Source organism: Colius striatus, chromosome 1, assembly GCF_028858725.1.
Source record: "Colius striatus isolate bColStr4 chromosome 1, bColStr4.1.hap1, whole genome shotgun sequence".
NCBI classification, from domain to species: Eukaryota; Metazoa; Chordata; class Aves; order Coliiformes; family Coliidae; genus Colius; species Colius striatus.
Genome location: NC_084759.1, coordinates 18226187 through 18245852, shown reverse-complemented (window position 1 = coordinate 18245852; position 19666 = coordinate 18226187). Strand labels below are relative to the sequence as shown.

At 43.6% G+C, this 19666-nt stretch overlaps 3 protein-coding genes across 5 annotated transcripts in view; 1 reads left to right on the top strand and 2 right to left on the bottom strand.

The window, feature by feature from the left end:
- The window catches only part of SKA3 (spindle and kinetochore associated complex subunit 3), a 21036-nt gene extending 14796 nt beyond the window's left edge, over positions 1-6240 (top strand). For 2 of the 3 annotated variants that reach the window (XM_061992589.1, XM_061992572.1), the window contains exons 4-9: positions 56-482; positions 2611-2708; positions 4100-4284; positions 4484-4696; positions 4886-5004; positions 5857-6240. In XM_061992589.1, coding sequence (XP_061848573.1) covers positions 56-482; positions 2611-2708; positions 4100-4284; positions 4484-4696; positions 4886-5004; positions 5857-5890 — 1076 coding nt within the window. In that variant the 3' untranslated portion in view covers positions 5891-6240. The remainder of the gene's footprint in view (positions 1-55; positions 483-2610; positions 2709-4099; positions 4285-4483; positions 4697-4885; positions 5005-5856) is intronic. The other variant, XM_061992581.1, reaches the window with a different exon arrangement.
- The window catches only part of MRPL57 (mitochondrial ribosomal protein L57), a 22735-nt gene extending 5158 nt beyond the window's left edge, over positions 1-17577 (bottom strand). The window contains exon 1 of the mRNA XM_061992635.1: positions 17494-17577. The gene's annotated coding sequence lies outside the window, so the exon portion shown is untranslated. The remainder of the gene's footprint in view (positions 1-17493) is intronic.
- On the bottom strand, positions 16296-19666 carry SAP18 (Sin3A associated protein 18). Its single transcript, XM_061992613.1, has 4 exons — positions 19548-19666; positions 19246-19355; positions 17494-17616; positions 16296-16784 (listed from the first exon to the last, which is right to left on the bottom strand). Exons 1-4 carry the CDS (start codon positions 19617-19619, stop codon positions 16628-16630), a joined length of 462 nt encoding a protein of 153 aa, XP_061848597.1. The 5' UTR covers positions 19620-19666; the 3' UTR covers positions 16296-16627.

Sequence of the window (19666 nt, the reverse complement as noted above, 5' to 3'; positions counted from 1 at the left end):
TTTCTTAAACCAGAAACTTTTGACTTTTTTAATTAATATTACTTTTCCCAAACAGAAAGGGAAGAAGGAGAAGTTAGCAGTGATTCAGTGGTGTCTGTCCAGAATAAACCTGAAGAAGAAAAACCAGATGATGTACCTCACCTTTCTGCCTGTGCAGAGAAGCCACCGGCACCCAAAGACCTGCTGCAGAACCCCCAGCTCTCTGACTTTGGTCTTTCCCACTATGCTTTTTCCAAGCCTTGCAGCGCAGTGAAAGGGCAGCAAGCTGCAAACGCCGGCCAAGGAAATTCAAACAACAGGACTCCACTACAAACACACACCCCCCGTGTTTTACCCAAAACACCAAAATGTATGCTGCAGATGGACGATTATGTGTGTGCAACACCAAAACTTGAGCACTTTGGCATTAGTGAGCATACCATGTGTTTGAATGAAGATTATACAATGTCACTTATTCGTAAAACTGCTCAGATCTGCAATAAGTGAGTAAATACTTAAATCCAGATTGTTTCTCTACTCCATTTTCTGTGTTACATTGTGCTGTGCTAATTTCTTGCTGCTATTGCTCTTCTCTTTCTTCAAGCAAGTGATCTCTTTTATCTACCAGCTGGTTAGTCCCATGTCTTTATTCAGTTTCACATACTCTTTGCAGTGCCAAACATTGCCACGAAACGTGTTCGTGATACACACCTTCCCTTGCTTGCACCGTGATAAGAATCTTCCATACACAATCTGTTTTCAAAGGGAAAATGAACAGTTTATCTGTGATCTTTTGCTTTCCTTAACCTGGGGCTACATTTGAGCATGTGTTGTCTGCGGAAGGTATTATGTAGCCAATATAAAGGTTTCAGAAGCTTTAGGAATACAGACTTGGAAAAAAACTTCTAAAGCATTCAGGAAAATGCCTCATTGTAGAAATGGTATATTACATCTTATGTTACCCAGCTTCACCTCACAGTTAGCTCTTTTTACTCCAGTCTTCTGTTGAAAAGACAGATTTTCACTGTTATAGTTAAAGAAACTTCATCAGTGAGGTATAGAACACCTTAGCGGTAGAAGTATTTATCTCTACTACTAATGTAGTTAGGTCATATTTTCATAGTTAAAATTAGCAACACATTCCATTCTAAAAGCTGATCGTAAACCCAGTGTTCCACAGCTAAATATTTGGTATGTAGAGAAATTGTTCGTAGAGCAAAAACCATACTCAAAAAAAAGCTAGTTTTTAAATCCCTGGTACTTGCAAGACAGGCAAGGGTGTGAACTTCTTCAGAAACATGCCAACTTAAGTGACTTCATTCCCCAAAGATCCATTTTACTGCAATGGTTAAATTTTGAGTGGTGGTTTGCTTTTTTAATTTTAAAATTACTGGGGAGAAAAGTAACAAATTTGTTTGGGGAATCTCTCCTTTTGGATGATATGTAAATACTCTGGTGTCTATAAAGCTCTACAGTATTTAAGTTGTAATAATAGTAACACTGTCATGAATCCTGAAAGATACTAATTCAAAAATTATTTCCTCTCAAATAATATTTTGAAAATAGTTTCAGCTTATCTCACAATTTAAGTTCTTTTGGTATCTGTAACTTTTTGAGGTTTCATACTTTTTTTCTTAATTAATGAGAACTGGTTTATATGTGATCTGCAGCTTTAATTATGGCTGGAATTTTCAACTGAGTACATCCACAAATATAAGTTCAGTTTCTGTAGCCTCTAGTGAAACAAAACAGTCCACTAGCAATATTTATCTGTAATACAAAACCAAATCCCACTAGCAATCTTCCATACCTCTAATGGCAATATTAAAGTTCTGTTGAGAATTGGTTACAGCACAATTGCTCTTGGATATTAACAGTGATGACATGTTAAAAACAGGTGGACACACACTAGTTAAAAGAAAAGCTAAAGTTGTGTATAGATTCAGAATTAGTAGCATATGTGAGAGGATATAATAATAATAGAGAGTTACAATGTTGTGTAGCTGTCATTCAGCTTACTGGTTTTATTTGCTTTGCAACATAAAGTTAGATGGCAGTTTGATCAGAAAGGTTGAAACAAATACATAGCTTGTTAGAGCACTCATCTTGCCTCTTGGCAGGAAGGATCAGCACGTGAAAGGGACAGAACAGTCAGCAAAGTTTAAAAGAAAAACAATCTTATTCAAGCTTGAAAATGGAATTTAAAATCTTTTGTGTTCTTAATAAAGTGAATAGGTTAAGAGCCAAAAATATTTCCTCTTGTTTAGAATTTTGTTGGCAACAGGCATTCCAAAATAAAATAAACTGTAACCCAAATACAGAATTGATCAGCTGACACAAAGAAAAATTGATCCTCCCCTGAACACCTCCTTTGGGGGCTGGGTTTGTTTCATTTTGGATTTTTTTTTAAGCCTTGGAGTCTCCATGTATTTGATGATTTCCAGATGGCCTGAACGTTTATGTGCTACAAATTGCTGCTAGATGAAAAATCCGATGACAAAAATCATCCTTGAGGAAATGAATTTGACTTGTATGTTGAGGAACAAATACTGAAAAGTGATTAGCTTGACAATATTGCTTTAATTTTGATTTCATGTTACTTGAGAGCTAATTGAGGGGTTTTGTTTTCAGGTTGGTTAAAGACAATCATGAAGTGAAGGTACCAGAAATGACATCCAGGGAAATCATGGTTACTCCTGGACCAAAACCAAAAGTGACAGCTGAGAATGGTAAGTTAAAAGAAATGTAAAATAAAGATATATATGCATTTTAACATAATGCATATGTAAATGCATTGTAAACACGTGATCAACTTTTAAACTGAGTTTCTTAAACATGGTTAATTCAAGCCCAGTCATTGTACGAGTGCTAATGTCTAGAAAATGAAATGTTGGTGGCTTCTATGCAAAAGTTTCTTGCTTCACTATAAATCTTTTCTCGTTTTTCTACTCATATCCATCTAGAATTATGGAGAGGGACCCATCATCTTATCCTTATTGAAATAAATATACTGTTTTACTAACTTAGCCCTTTTTTTCCTGAGACTACCCATTAGATCTGCTTAAAACAGGAAAGAGGCTAGTGAGCTTAGATCTTTCAAGAGATGAGCTAAAACCTCTTTGAGAGGAGATGTAATATGTTATCTTGAAAATGTGAGAGGATCTTGAGACAAATATAGTGATAATTGGATGTATGAGAACTAAAACAATGTTGATTTCAGTTGGGTTTCGTTGTGGCCATGCAACTGTTTGCTCACACACCCTTCCCTCAAAGTAGAGTATATTAATTTTATTATCTGTTAAACCTGGGATCAGTACAGAATATTCAGGTCAAAGGTACAAGGAACATGTATGGAAGAGTTGGTAAAAGTAAAACTTGTGGGTTGAGGTAAGAACAGCTTAATAACTAAAATTAAATAAAAGCTAATAACTATAATGAAAATGAGCATAATAGAGAGAAATAAACCCCAGATAAACAAACAAAGACCAAGTGATACACAATGCAATTGCTTACCACCTGCTGACTGATGCCTGAGCAGCAACACACACCTCCCTACCAACTCCCTTCAGTTTATATACTGGGTATGATGGTCTGTTTATGCTATTAAATTGCCCTTCGGATAGTTAGGGTCAGCTATCTTGGCCATGCTGTCTGTTTATTCCTGAGCCTACTCACTGTCAGGGCAGGGTGAGAAACAGAAAAGCCTTGACGCTGTGCAAGCCCTGCTCAGCAATAACAACCCAAAACAAAGCACTGTAACAGCTACCAGGAAGAAAATCAACTTGATCCCAGCTGAAACCAGGACAGGCTTTTTCAGCTATATTCAGTAGTGACACTGTATTTGTTACTTTTTACACTTGCATTTGCTGCTTTTATGGAATTTGGATGGTTCTTTACACTACAAATATCAGCTAAAACGACATAGGTGTGTTAGAATATGCAAATCTATTACAAGCTAATAGACTTGGAGGATTGTACTAGATGATCTCTAGAGGTCCCTTCCAACTCCTACCATTCTGATTCTGTGACTTAGAAAACTAAGCTAGAGCACCGGAACTGCTAATATTTGTACATGTGTGTATCTCTATATACTTTTTATTCTTCCTCTTGCTAATTTCAGCAGCTGACTGGATGACTTCTCCTATGGTACTTGTGTTCTGTACTCCTGATATGAAAAGCGCTTCCAGAAGAAATAATACAGTGTTACCGAGGTCACCAGAGAAAAACGAATCGCCTCTTCCCAGTCATGCAGAAACACCACGGTTTCCAGACTTTGAAACGAGATGGCTAAAAACGGAAGCTAAGGTAGTAAATGCAAACCATGTACACTTTCACGCAGTTTTTACCATAGGCAGTTTTTCAAATGTCAGCTTAGGGTTCTTTTCCTATACTGCTTTTTCTTGTGTTGTTGTAGAAGAGTTTTCTGATAGGAGTTTTGTAAGAACATTTATGAAATACTTTACCTAAGATAAGTAACTGAAGGCATTTACTATCTCTTTTACAGCAGGTAAAGCAAGGGGAAAAGACTGAGTCAGTGACAAAGAATGATGTGACAGAGAAACAATGTGTAGAAGAAAGGATTCCTTTTGCTATGAGCTCTGACGAGTATCTTAAACATTTTGAGGACCCTTCTCCTCCAAAAATAAAACACTATGACCAGTTACTCAGTACTCCTCCACCTCCAGAAATAACCAGGATACCAGATGATGTTCTACAGGTTAGCCAATACACTTTTTTTTCCCTAAATAGTTTTAATATCAAAATAACAAAACTTAAAGAGCTCAGTTCTATCAAGTTTTGTTCTTCAAAAAGAAAACTCTCTGCTAGGTATTAAAAATATGTGAACTGTAAGCCTGCTCTGAGTTCTTAGATAATTCTTTTTACTCCCTTTTAATGTTTCCTATAGATTCTGTCCAAGTATAATCGTCAAGTAGATACTTCTAAAGCCAAAGAAATGGAAGCCAAGGCAGGGAGTGCTACGAAATATAAAAGTGATTTCACTGATTACAGCAACAAAGAGAACAGGTATGATTAAATTTTATGAGTTTGGTTAGTATTTGAATTTGGAGGAGCTTTGAAGATGCTTTAACACATTTAGAAATTCAGGCAGCTGCTTGCTCTTCAGCTACTAAAATAGCTGTTGCTACTGTGACTAACTATTCTTTGACAGAATATCAACTGCCTTTTTGTAAAGAAAAAATACTATAATTGGCTTTGTGTTTGAATCCTCCCAACTTTTTTTTTTAAACCCAAAAAGGCAGCGTTTTACTGATTTCTCTGTAGGTATATTTTGCTTGATGGCAATGAAAGCACCAGTGTGTATTTTCTTCTGAGTAAATTTAGGCAATAAAACTAAGGATTTGGAGAAAACTATGTAAGTGGCATGACTGATTTCACAGTTGTTTCTGCAAAGGCAAAGTTCTTTGAAATGCAAAGCCACCTTATGAACAATATGTGTACAATAAGTATGAGTAATCTTTGAATAATGGAATAATAGCTTTGAAAAGAACTCAATTGATTTGAATAGAAAGACTTTTTGGTGACAACTTTGATCAATTGTAGACATTCCTGGTTCAATATAAAGTATGTTACTCATGTTGATTATCTAATAAACTTGGGTAAGAGGTACAAGGAAATTGTATGGAGTCAAATAATAGTCACAATATCCCAGAATAAGACTGATAAAAGTTAGATATCTTAATAAACTTGGAGTTGGAATCCAACTGAGTAATCAAATAGAGGAAAGCTCCTGCTTTAGCTGATTCTCCTTTATTTTTTTTTTTGACACGATAATTTTATCAAAAGTTTTCAATGTTTGTGTCTTCTGCTAATTCAAAATATGATTAAGTTCGTGAACTCTTCTGAATGTATTTGCAGAGCATATCCTGGATTTTTCAAGCCAAACATCTGAAATCAAGGTGAAGACCATGTTGAGACTGTTGACGGATCTTGTCACTGAATCATAATAAGCAAAAGAAAGTACTGGTAGGAGGAGCAAGCCATACAAAGGAAAAGCTTTTTTTGATGAAGAAAAATGATTTATCCATGATGTGGCTAAACTTGTTTTAACTTAAAACTTGTGCTCAAGGTTTTTTTGAAATTATTGGCAAAATATATTGAGGGGTTTTTAATCAATATATGCTTCAGAAAGGACTGGGATCATGTATGGGGTAGTACTTCTGTTGTTTCACGTCATTCTCATTTTTGTTGTGTATGCTTTTAGGCTGTAGAGAAGTGTAGTTAAGTTGCAATAAAGGGAAAAAGTCTGGCATATTGCCTCAGAAATATCTCTGGTTGTTGTGGTGACACTGTACATCTTTTCAGGGTAGATTTTGAAGTGTAGTACTTTGTCAGTAGTTAGTGTCTTCAAGAGACAGAAGTGGTTTTGTTTGTTTGGTTTTTTATTGGAAGAGTAATTCCTGCTTTACTGCTCAAAGCAGTGACTCTAGTGACTAAGACATATCAGCCACATCCCTGCATCAGGCTCTCCTCTCCTACCAGTCTGACAGACAGGCATTTCTTACAGTTTTCTTACATCAGCATTGCATTAGGAGCTACACACCTGCTTTGCTTTTGACAGTCTGACTTCTGTAAGCCAAAAAGGTGAGTCTGGCTCAAATGTGAATTATTTGAAAGTACATTGTGCAATTCATACTAGTTATATATCTCTTCAGCTGCTGGAGAGATGTGCTGGCAGGCAGGAAGGTGATTGCTTACTCTTGTGTGCTGCTACCACGTGCAGTCTGACAGTGGTGGTGACACTTAACACTCATCCATCTCTGTAACAGGCTGACCAAGTGTAAGTTCTCAGAGCAGTTGGGCACTTTTTTGGTATCTGGTAGTCATAGTAATTAGGATTTGTTTTTTCCCCAGTGATTTTACTTTTGTCTATAAGAATTCTCAGCTGTACACCATAGTTGGGAGCCAGTTTGCCATTTTGGTGTCAACTGTTCCTCCAAGTGACCCCCGACTCTGCTTGCCAGCACAGCACTTGGTCTGCCTGTTAATGGCTGATATTCTGTCATTTATATGAGGGCTGGCATGCAACACATGAGAAAAGGAGAGACTGTCTTAGCAGATGAGAAGTGTGTTGCTTTTCTGAACTTCCTGAGCATGGCTCCCCAATTTTTTTTTAAATCCTCTGAATATGTGAACATCTGGAGATGCCTGGAAGTATTTCTCCAGTTGTTTAGACTGACTTGTCCTGACTAGCAGGAAAAAGGCTGTCACTTGCTATTTTGGTTATTCTCCAGGATGAATGTACATCAAATTAGCTGGAGAAGATTATTTGTACTGGCTCTGGCCTGAGCCACTGTCATTTTTCTGTGCAAGCTTCTGTTTAGAAATAAGTATATATGTTTATGTGTCAGTTTTTGAGCTTGATCAACACTTCTGGATCCCTAAATAGATCTATCTAAGATATCTTGTGATTGCTTGGAAAACTAATCACCTACTACTATAAAAACTTGTTCTTCCCAACTCCTTCAGAGCGTGAAGGTCAGACCTGCTTTCAGCTTCTTCACAGACTAAAAACACCTAATGGGCTGCATTCTAGTAATGGAATTTCATGGCCTTACAAAGGAACATGCAATTCTGCACCAGAGCAATAATCTTCAATGTGGCAGATTTATCAGCACTAAGCAAAAGGGGTTTCACAGCCTGCATTCCCCTTCCACAGCACTTCATGGCTATTTTCTTGCCCTGAAGCACGCCACATATCCTAAAAGACTCCTATTTAACATGAAATGGAACAAGCAGCAGTTTGTCCTGGACTTTGCTCTATTGCCCCTTCCAACCCCCCCAAATGAAATTCTCAAAAGGGCTTATAAATGTCTTTCTCCTAAAGGTAAGAAACCCTGCACTCTGCTGCCCTCTTCTCCATTACAGAACTGCAGGGCTGGACCTAGCAGTGCTGGGGTTCTCACCATAAGCCACTTGCATCATTTCTCTTGCCTATTAAACAATGTTTTCTGCTACATTTCCTAGCTAATTCATTATGAAAAGGATTAAATATTTTGAGATACAAATTATCCTCAAGATGACAATTGAAATCTTTATCTTCTGGTCTACTCAAACTATGATAACATGATGCTGGCATGGGACTTTGGAGTCTAGGAATGAAGTTTTACATTTTTGAGGGTTTTGCCTACAGTATTACCCTAGCACAAGTAATGTTACTGTTTGTATTTATATTCTTTATAGCAGCACCATTGCTCTGAAGTGGATATCATCAGAGCAGCGAAACAAAAACCAGTTTTGGTTTGTCATTCTCTACCTTTGAAAACCTTTTAGATTTCACTACGGCCTGAGCAGTGGTTTGAGTATTTGGGGGGAGGGAGGGAGGGAAAAGTAGACAGAAATAAAAGCGTTAGCAGTATTGGAAACTGAACTGTATTCAAAATAAGCTGGGGAGGGAAAGTTTTGTGATTTGTTTTGTTATCTTTTTTTTTACTTGGATGAGTTCCCTCATGCAGGTAGCTGTGTGGCCATCTGATAAACTGCCCAAGTTCAAATACTGGAACACCCAAGGCTATAGCCACGGCACTGGGGGAGGATGAAGCCCCGCTTTAACCAGTTTTTGCTGCCGAACGAAGGCTTGCCCTGCTGCACACAGGTCATATCACGTGTCAGAGTGGGAATAGTGCAAAAGAACTTCAAAGTTAGGTGTTATGTTGTGGGGTAAATCTGGTAACAGCGTTGGCCTGTCAGAAGGTGCAGTTTGGATCAACAGTAGCTAAATAAGTAGCAAATGCAGTAGTTCCATAAGGGACAGACGGTGCTTAAAAACAGGCAAACTTGACTCAGTGCAGTTCTGTGTTGTGCTTAGTTTAGTTTAACTGGAAGCTACTTGCACTAGAAGCTGTTTCACCAATTCTCTTCTGTAGAATCTTGGGGTTGTGCTGTTTTATGATGGATTCCTGCCACTGGCCAAGCCACTGAAAGGCTAACTAATTTTGTTCTCTAGTTTGTCCTCCCCAACAGCAATATCAATCTGCTTCTGCCTCTGTGAGTGCTAGATCAGACAGAAGGGAAGGGTGAGAATGAGATCATATCTTCTAGCCTATAGCTAGGAAAGATTGAACCTCGCATGAAGCTGAACTTCAGTATTTAGGGACATCTGAGCAGCAACCAAAAAAGCACAGCTTTTTGTTTTCCTTCATTTGCTCTGCTCCCTAATACTTTTTCTTTTTTTTTTTTTTTAAAGTATATGAGGAGCATCAGCTAACAGAAGCTTCTCTCTATAACCCCATTGGTTGTCGAAGGAGTATCTTGACTGCTCTGCCTAGGAGGAAGCCCCTTAAGGTGATCAGTGCTGTCTTATCTTGGAAATGATTTGCCAGAGGTTAACTGCAAATACAGATCTGACAGTGAAATGAGCCTTCCTAGATGGCTGTCAAATGGCTAAGTGTCAGGCATCACTGTTAGTGCCTCTTGTTGTGCTCTTATTGATGATTTTATAGATTGCTGGAGCCATAACTGCTCTAAATAGCCAGGGAAGCCTGGGCTTCATCATGGATGTTATACGTTTTCTGTAAGACACGCTATGTGCTGTGTTCCCTGTTGTCATTACTCATATTCCAGTAGTTGTGGTGGTGGTACGTGCTCCATCACCAGGTGTAGCTGATGTTGGAGCTGCCTTGTATTTTGGGAGTGCCTCATTTCCTCACAGGACAGAGGTTGTGGCCTTTGTAAGGAGCAATGCGCTCTGCTATCACGTGTACCTAAGTCTGCAGCAGTATCGCTGTCTACCAGGAAGGCATCAGACAACGCCAGCTATATTGCCTATCAAGTTAAATGTGAAACCTCATGCTGTTTTTAGAGTAATATCTACTTTTACAAAGGGGCAGTTGATATGGTAGGGAGCTGACTGGGTCTGTAGCTTTTGTTGATATCGTCTAATTCAAGATGAAGAGTCTAAAAAAACTAATGGCGGAAACGTGCAGACGCAGGAAATGGTCCCTGGGAGGTAACGCTGTGCTACGAAGGCATTTCTCCTGGGCAGACACCAAGCTTGCAGAATGCTCAGCAGGAAGGTGTTGAAACACTTCCACGTGAAATGTTTGGCATCATGTATTCCTGACTGAAAACCCTGGGGTTGCACTCCTTAATGATTGCTTACGCAACTGTTGTAAACCAGGGGCAGGCTTTCCCCTGCCCCAGCTGCAGGTCCCAAGCCCTGCTGGTGTCACCGCAGTTGTGGCTGCAGCAGAAGCTGTTCCTGCTTGCCCAGCTACCAGGGACATTAATTGCTGTTTTCCGAGGTTAAATTTGCTATGAACTCTGTGCAGGCACTGCCACATGCTGGGGCAGGAGAAGGGCGAGGGCAGGGGCAGCTAGGACATTGTCTCTCATTGGTGGGTTACGCTGCTCGGGACTTGTACTCTGGCTGCCTGCCTGCTGGGGCAAGGGTTCCTGAGGTGGCTGTCCCATCAGTGCTTCCGTGGCTACTGAAGCAACACCTCATCTTCACCCCGTCACCCCACTCCCTGGGACATCTGTCTGGGTGGTTGCGCATAAATGGGACTGGCAGGGACGCAGCTACTCTTGGAAGAGGGCCCCATAGATGCAGGGTGGCATTTATTCCTGGCCATGTAGGAGCTTTGGCCTATGTTTCAAACCTTCAGAACTTCTAAACACATGTGCTTCAGTACTCTTTTTTTTAAGCATAAGCCTCCTGCTCCCCAGTGCAGTTCTTAAACTGAAGGCAGCAGGAGTGTTGCCTGCTCCCTAGCAGTCCCTGGGCTGGGTGGGAGCTATGGGAGGGTGCACAGCCCCAGCTGAGCAGACGGAGCAAGGAGGCTTGGTGTGGGACTGCTGTGTGCCTGGTGCTGTTCTTCAAATGCTCCACCTGGATCCACTGTTGAGGCTGTCCCTTTGTGTCCTCTGAAGCCTGGGGTACGTGTTTCATAGCTTTCAGCAGAAGCCTGGAAAGAAAAGGGTCAGCTCTGCTGGCTCCTATCTCCTGCTTGGCAATGGAGGCCTTCTACATCTCTCAAATGTGCACTGAGGACTCAAAGAAAGGAATACATGGATTCAAACAGCGTACAGAGTGCAGCTGTCTGGACCGGGTGGAGTTTTAGGCCCCTATTAAAGATCCCTAAGCCTTCAAGTCTGAAATACACTAACTCCTGTTTGTCTGGGACAGACAGGAATTCGTATCTCAGCCAGCACTAAGCTGCTCACTCAGAGGTGCCCTTGGAGCTGTCACTTGCAGAGTTCATTGGATTTTCATGCTGAACATTGAAGAGGTCAAATGCTTTTTTTGGGCCAGGATGTCTCTACTTCAGCCTGTCAGTTCTGTGAAACTGGAAATACCCCAGGAAGGGACCCAAACACCCTGGCCCCTCTGAACTCAGCCCTTTGCCATTTTCTGTCTCCAGCAGCTTGCCCTGGTAGGCCAGCTGGGCATCCCCCCTCATGGCTGACAGGTTGCTGTGGACCCACATGGCGACGGTTTTGCTTTACAATTCACATTCCTCACAGTCCTGTTCTGTCAGAGGAACTGATGCTTTTTTTAACCCAGCTGATCTGCTGTAATGTCTAGACACCAGGGCTGACACAAGAGCAGCAGGTAACAGGATCGCTTTGGGTTGGCAGTTTGTCTCCTGACTGTTGCATTACTTACAGTGCTGCTCTTTGAACACAACCCAAGCTGTTGTCATCCATTTGCTCTGTCACAACAGGGTTTCTGAGGCATTGTTTTTTTCATGCTTTCCATAGCAAGAGTGAGAATTTCCTGATAATGTTTAATAGTTTCCTGATGCATCACAAGTGTTTCTGCTTTTGAGCAGAGCTGTAAAGCAAAAAACCCTCCAGAACTGCTCTTGTGAGAAGGCAAAAATGGTAGAGTGAGGAGTATATCTGATGCAGCTGAGGTTATGGACAAAGTGTGTGTACAAGCCTTGTCCTTGCTGCTTAACTAAGGAAGGCATTAACCCAGATAACTCCAGCAGGGATGCGGCAGCCTCTTCCAAAAGCATGCCCTGTGACACTGCGGGGAAAGAAATGCCTGCTCCTCTGAGGCTGTAACCTCAGTGCCTGTGCATACATAAAGATGTGTGCACACACGTGTGAACAGGTAGCAGAGGGGTGGTGAATTCAGAGGGGGACTGAAAACAGCCCTTAGTTTAAAGCCTGAGCATATCAAAGAGGGATCTTTTCCTCCTCTGCTAAATGAAAGCTTGGCTAACGAGCCACAGCAGCAGCAATATTCAAAGTGTAACAAGGTAATGGTGGGGAGAGGTTCTTGCTGCAGAAAAAGAAATGGCCTTTTTTATATTTCTTTTTTCTGTTTATTAATTTTTTTTTTAAATCTTGGTTTAAGTGGATAAAATGAGGGAGGGAAAAAATAGATCCAAGAACTAAGTTTGCTTGGGGAAGCAGTGTCCATCAAGAGAGAAACCAAGCTGGACAGGAAGGTCACCCCCCCAAGGAACACAAGAACATGACACCATATATCTGGGAGCAGAGCCACAGTAGCTGCTGTTGCTGCAAGTGAGACATTTGGAGAGGAAGTTGCCTTGGTTTTGTAGCTGGGTCCACTTGAGTGCTGCACCCACAGGCAAGGTGCTGGGCCAGGCCCTGCCAAGTGCCCATCTCACTGGCACAGCCAGAGGGGCCAGGGATCACAGGGGCTAGAGACCTGCACCAGCCGCCCAGGTGTCTGTCACCAGTTAAAGGCAGACAAAAGCTAAGGAAGGACAGGGACAAGGTGAGGCTGGAGGGAGACCTGCAAGGCAGGGTTGGGGGATAGCCCTGGCAGGGCCTGGGCTGGGGTGGGGACTTGCCTCTAGTTGGGAAACCGGGTTTTGTAAACTATCAGTCATCCTAGTTGCCAGACAGAGCTGGGAGATAAAATGAGTTTTGAAGGACTGGTTGCTGGTAAAAATGCAGGCATAAAATTGACCATCGTTTCTGCTGGGCTTTTAGCATCCAAAAAGAAAAGGGAAAAAAACCCCTCATCCATCTATCTCGTTGAGGGATACAAATTCCTTATGAAATTGCCACATACAAAGCAAGTCTGTGGATTGACAGGTCTGGATGTAGTGTTGTCTACACCACTTTCCTTCCTGAACATACGGGATTGCTCACTGATAAGGTTTGAGACCTTGTTTTCATTTCCCCAGACCGCAGTGCTGTACATGGTTTGCTCTTGTTAAGGCCTGGCATTCTTCTTCAGCTTTTATAGTAGCTCCAAGAGACACACACCACTTTGTTACTGTAAATTCCCCCTGCGCAGCAGGAGCTCAGCAGGTGATGACTTTCACTTACCCTTCCACATCTTTCAACATCTGGAGGGCTGTACCCTGGTGCTGTCAGCTTTCACAGCTGCTCTCTGTATCCTGATGTCTTGGTTGTGTAGTGGATTTTTGACGTAGAGAACTTCTGACCTTAACTGCACTGATCTCTCAAGTGTTATTTTTTACCATAAACATAGTAACAGAAAGTTGAGCTCTCTTCACTTCTGCATTACCTTCCTGTGTGAAGTGCAAGTGTCTGAGGGCAAACCTCTCTGGAGTGATGTGTAGCCCAAAGCAGCCAGGGAAGAAGTTAGCTGAGGTTTACACTTCAATGGCAGTCACCTAAAGGCAAACTCCACACCTAAACAGTCAAGCTGAAGTATTTGCTACTGAAGGCAGTTCTGCATGTTCATTTCCTGGTGATTTTGCACCATGGCCCACCAAAAATAAAGGCAGTAAGTAAGTGTTCCTCTAGTTCTCTGAAGTGTGTGAATATCTACCAGAGGCAAAGCCAAGCCTTCCAGAGAAGCTGAGTCACCAATGCAGGCTCACTGCCTGATGCTGCCTTGTGTATTGTCTACATTTAATTCTGAGTATTATCCTTAAAAGCAATTAAAGCAAAAGCTAGGACCCAGAAATGAGGCAATGCCTCTGTTCCTGTGCACCCCTAAGGGCAGGTCTGTCCTTGCCTTTGGGGGGAGGCTGCACAGGTCTGTAATTACATGCTGATTACTGCAGGACTCACTCCTTTAGCACTGTGGATGATGCCCTGGAGTGGGTGGGCCACTTCACTTTTCTGCCTGACCAGGTCTCTAAGGTACCAAAAAAAGATAATTGATCTGATGGTTGTGCCCATCACACAAGTGGCCTCTGGTGATGCAGAAGTTACTGAGCTGTTACAACAGCAGCAGTATTGTGGAGAACCTTCCCCTCACTCCAAAGGTGACTGCGTCATCCTCACAGAACATCCCATCTTGTCAGTGGCCACACTCACCAAGCTTTGTTGCCACTTCCAGGCTCACAGTCCTTTATAAAGCAGCATTAAGGTTGTCTTTTCTTGAGCCATCTTTAAGGGAGGGAGCAGTTTTCAACCTCTTTGGTAGCTCAGACGCAGGTGATTTTGCAAATGAGAGTCATGCATGAAGGCTGACTAACTTAGAAGGCAGAGAAGGGATAAAACCATAGACAAAACAGAACCTAAAACCCCTCAGGCTGTACTGCACCAAGGGACTCCTGAAAGAAAAATCTGCAAACCACAGCTCATGCAAGCAAACAGTGCTTGTCCTCAGCAGGCAGGAACGCTTACTTCATTTGGTCTCAGCCTCTGCTCTGCTGAGGCATTAAGGAGCAACTACGGCTTCTGCTCCTGCTCTTGGCTTTCTCTCAGCACGCGGGGACACAACGTGCAGAAAACAAGCACCGGGCTCTCGGAGCCAGACGCATGCTCACGGGCAGCCCGGGACTGATGGAGCCTGCTCGGAGACCAGAGGCACCTGCGTGTGTCGAGATCTCCCCCTGCAGTGACAGAAGCAAGTGGCAAGCACTGCACCGTGGGAAGCCACCGGCCCCATCCTCCCCTTGCATTGATTTGCTGGCAGATGGGTCACCCCTTCTTTCTCCTGCTCCTCACAAAGGTGCCAGGCAACATCAGCCAGACCAGCCTTCCAGCTTCCTCACGGACAAATGAGACCCCTTAGCTACCCTGTCACCTGAGACTCCATGATTCTCAAAACTGGCTGCTAAACACTCCAGCTTCATTGGGAAATTTTAACACAAAACAGCCTTGAACCTTGCTACCTGCTAGCTTTGCCCCCACATCCAAGGATTACAGTAAACAGAGAATCTGGTGCTCAGGTCACTCTGCAAGCGTTTGTGAAAAGCCAGCTTTCTGAGGGCTAAGCAGCAAGATTTACTCAGCTCAGACTGATGCAGGTAGAGTCCAAAACTGTATGTATTCCTTAGATGAAGGTAACTAAGAGACTACACTATTCACCTTCCTTGGTGTTCTGCAATTCAAAATGGGGTGTTGTCTTGTTGATCAGTGTACACTGACAACACACTGCAGCTGCCTCACCCCCACAGCTTCACTTGGCCAAGAACCTGGGGGTCAGGACTCCCACACAATGCTAGAGTGCAAGTACTGCCACAGCACCTCTTAGCTCCCGAGCCACAGGCAAGAGAGTCTCTGGGCAGTGCCTGCCATTGTAGGCTCATTAGGAAACAGCTGGGCCTGCTCTTCAGCCAACCTCCACCTGGAAATAACCTGTCTTCTGGCCAGGTCTCTGCAGATATTCCTGTCTTGCCAGACAGTGGTCTCCACAGTGAGGTGTGCAAGACAAGCCACGGCTAAGTATGTGCACAAGGAAGGTGAAGGATGAAAGTGTTTTGTACCATTAACAATTTTAAAATATTTTTTCAAGTATTTAACCTTCCATTTTACACCTATTGTTGTGCAGGTTTCTCATATTAGTACACTAGTACATTTATTTATCATTTTTCACTGATGGGGTCTGCAATCATAAAAAGTCTAGGAAAAGCAAGACCTTGAAAGACAGCTTTATACCTTCCACTTTTAAAGGCAGCACTAGTTCCTTCAGAAGTCAAGGAAAGCTGATGTACAAATGTGCCAAACCGTGCCTTCCTCCAGCAAGGCCAGCAGCTCCTCAGCACCCACAGACATGCCGTGTCGCTGAGCCTGCTCCCAGCCCAGAGGATGTTGGGAACGGCTCCTGGCAGCTGCACTGCTGTGCCCTTCACTGTCCTACAGGAGGGAAAGCAGCCTTGCACAGCTTGTCTGTTGCTTTCCCACATCAAGGTATGCCCCAAGCTTACCCACCTTTGACCACACCACAGGCATGCTCACCCTCCAAACCCAGCACCGGTTTAATAAATCTCCTGTACAAGGAATCCCTCTTGGGCCACTCACCTCTACTCATCAAGCCCAGAAAGCATCAGATTGAAATCCTTCCGATTTCAACTTCTGCTTAAGAGCAGACTTCTGAATTTCTCTGCAGAAAGCTACTTTCAAAAAACCAAACACAAACCAAAGCCAACCACCACCACACTAACAAGAGATTAACAACATCCATCTTTATTCCAAACAAGACAGAAGTACAGAACAGCACCAGTCCCTCCGGGTGTATTTTATGGAAACCTTGAAACACTGGACACAGACTTACTGTTGAGCCTCTAACAATCAGGGATAGGAGATGGCACTGCTAAAGTGAAGAGCTGCTTCTAAACAAATAAACTAAAAGATAAGGTTTAAAAGTTAACTTTTATTTCTGATGCTTAGCTTTGTTTTCAGGTGTTCCCGCTTAGCAACAAAAGCAACAACAAAAAAAAAGCCTGCTTTAGAACAGCAAGTAGGAATAAACAGAAGATGTCATCATACAAAGAAGCAACGTTTAGTAGGGTCTCATGCGGCTTGATGGTGGCGGCGCACGGTTGGGAGGAGTAATGGCTATGTCCAAGTAGTCTCCTATCTGGAATTTCTGAGACTGCAGTGTCATGGAATCATCTGTGCCCTTCCTGCCTGACATGGTACTGCCAATCTCCTTAACTCTGCAGGCAGGAGAAGAAGGGCAAGTTAGTTACCAGAAATGAATCTCTCTAGATACCCAAAGCAGGAGCTGTATCAGCTTGTAACAACGGCCCACCCACCCAGTGCCATCCTCTGTGCTGTACTTGGTACTCAGCTGCATACACAGCATGCCAGGGCTTCTCCCTCCAGTACCAGGGGCACCTCAAAAAGCTACACCAAACCCTTTCTTAGTGCTGAGGCAGAGAAGTGGAAGAACCTTCTACCTTAAGAGAGAACCCCTTTACCCCTTCCGTACACAGAACAACACCCCACAGATTACAGAGCAGGACAGATCCACCAGTTGCTGACAAGTGCTGACAAAAGTTTAGCTCATACCATTCTGGAAGACAGGTACCTGCAACAAGACCACACTAAAACTCAGGTGTGTTCTCAGATGCAAGACCTGCTACACCTCGTGCGGCCAGAAACACAGCTCTACCTGCAGCCACAGGGCCTGTTCTGGCTGGTGCCAGCACAGCCAGCAAAGCCTTCAGGCATGTGGATTCTTTGTTTGGAGAACATAGTAACAACAACAGCTACAGAGCTATATTCAGCGTGTAATGGTCATCCAGTCTGTTATCAAGAACTTCAGAAACCTGATACGTGGGTAGTTAAAATCAGCAGTAATGAAAAATAATGTATTGCTCTGGTGCCTGAAGTCCATTAACCCAGAGGAGAAACAGCATTTACCTGTACCCAGGCCTCTTGAGATCTGTAAAAACAATTGCAAAATTGAAGTGTGTGCCCTTCTTCCGTGCTTCTGGGTAGACTTCTTTCACTAAGCTGGTCAGCTCTTTCAGAGTGGCATCCATCCTGGGTTACACAAACAAACCAAACGACAACAATTAACAGAGCTTCCCCAAACCCATGGAAGATGGGACCAATATACTGCTACAACCTAGCCATAACTTTCATGGGCAAGATCTTACATTTCATATAAGATTTCTTTACATTTTCTACATGAGTAAGACCTTTCAGCTACACAGTGGGCCAGGGATTTCATAACCACACAACATTCCAAACAATACATTTTGATCCAACGGTGACCAAGTAACAAGAAGCTGCCCTAGTTATTGACTGTGTGGCACTTGGGAGAATTCACTACTTAATGTACACTGGAGGGAACAGGGTCTCGTGCAAACTCAGCTTCTACCTACCTTCTACTGATCACAGTATTAAGACAAACCTCTTCACCTCTAGATATGTTTCAACATTTGCTTTTCCAGATCTGTCAGAAGAGTTACCATTTAAACAGGGAGTCTTTCTTTTTAAAGATGCATTTGTAACAGTGTAAAAGTTTCCTCAGCTAAGCTGACATCTACATTAAAATAGTTTCTTGAATATTAGAGGAAACACAGGGAGAAAAAAAAAACCCTAGTTTTACACTTCTGCCCTAAGAGGCAGCATTTCTTCTCTCAGCCTTCAGCCAGACTGGGGCTATAGCTCATTTCTAGAATGTCAAAACAAAAGGGCTCAATCATCACAACGAAAGCAGCTCTAATTATACAGTGTACACTCACTCCAAGCTCCGGCAACCAAGGAGCAGTGTGTTGACAGACAATGGCCATTCTGACTTCTGCAGATGGTAAACAGCTCAGACACCATCGACAGCCAGGACTGAGTCCATAAATCCCACTCAGAAATAAATTACAACTGTATGCTCTGCTAGCCACAAAAATGGATTTATTCAAGCATACGACATGCCAAGTTATAAACCCTAGCAGACACCTTTGGGGGAAAAAAAGAGATTTAAGAAATTGCATAATTCAATTCCAAAAGCATTCTTCAATCAAAATACTACCAAAACCCCCTCATGTGTCTGCAATGCTGACTAAAGCAATTCTCCAGACTAAATCTGAAAGCCATCAAATGCAGCTCTCTGTCAAACCACTGCTACCTCACTGTATGAAAAGGAATGCATTCCTCCACTCTCAAGAAGCTCTGACTTCAGCCAACAAGCGATTCACACTACAGTTCAAGCCTTCTGGGACAACTACTTCTACAGAAAGAACAAGGCTGCTGAAACCAAACTTAAGCACTAGTTAAGGGAAAAGCTCTGCACTGAACAGACTTGTCGCAGTAACCGCAGACAGGCCACAACACAATCCGCTATTGATATGCATCGGTAACCAGGCAATTCCCCTGCAGTAAGTGTCAGCGTGTGGCAATCAGCGCTTCGCTGAAGTTGTGCTTCCACGGATATCACTTCGGAGTGGCCGTAGCCACCGGCTAGGCTGCTCTACAGCTCGGCAGCAGCCCCGCTCCCTCGCCGAGCTCCCCCACAGCACAGTGCACGCCTGTCCCCACAAAGCTGCCCCACCTTTCCTGCTTCCCACAAGGCAGAGTGTCAGACAAGCGTCCGACAGCCAGAGGCAGCCGGGCGTGAGGCGAGCAGCCGCGGCCCGGCGAGTTCCCGTGCAGCGCCCGTAGCCCCGCACTCACCAGGTGTAGATCTGCAGCTCGCTGGACGGCACGTTGCCGCGGGAGAACTCGTCCATGCGGTGGTGCCGCCCGTTGTTGGTGGTGAAGACGCGAAGCAGCAGCGGGCACGTCTGCGGGGCGAGGCGGGCGTGAAGCGAGGCGAGGAGGCGCTCGCCACCCCCGACCGCCCGTTCCTCCCTCTCCTTCCCCGGCTCAAGGCCTCACGGCGCCGCCCTGCCCCTCCCTCTCCTCCCCCTTCGCCCGGTACCCGCCCTGCCGCGCCTGGCACCGGCATAAGGGCCCGCGCTGCACCCCCCCGACACCTTCTCCCGATCGATCGGCTTCTCGGGCTCCTTCTTAATCTCCTCCTGCGTGACGCGCGACTCCACCGCCATCGTGCCCCGCCGCGCAAGCACCCGCTGCCCCGGATGTGCCGCGGCTC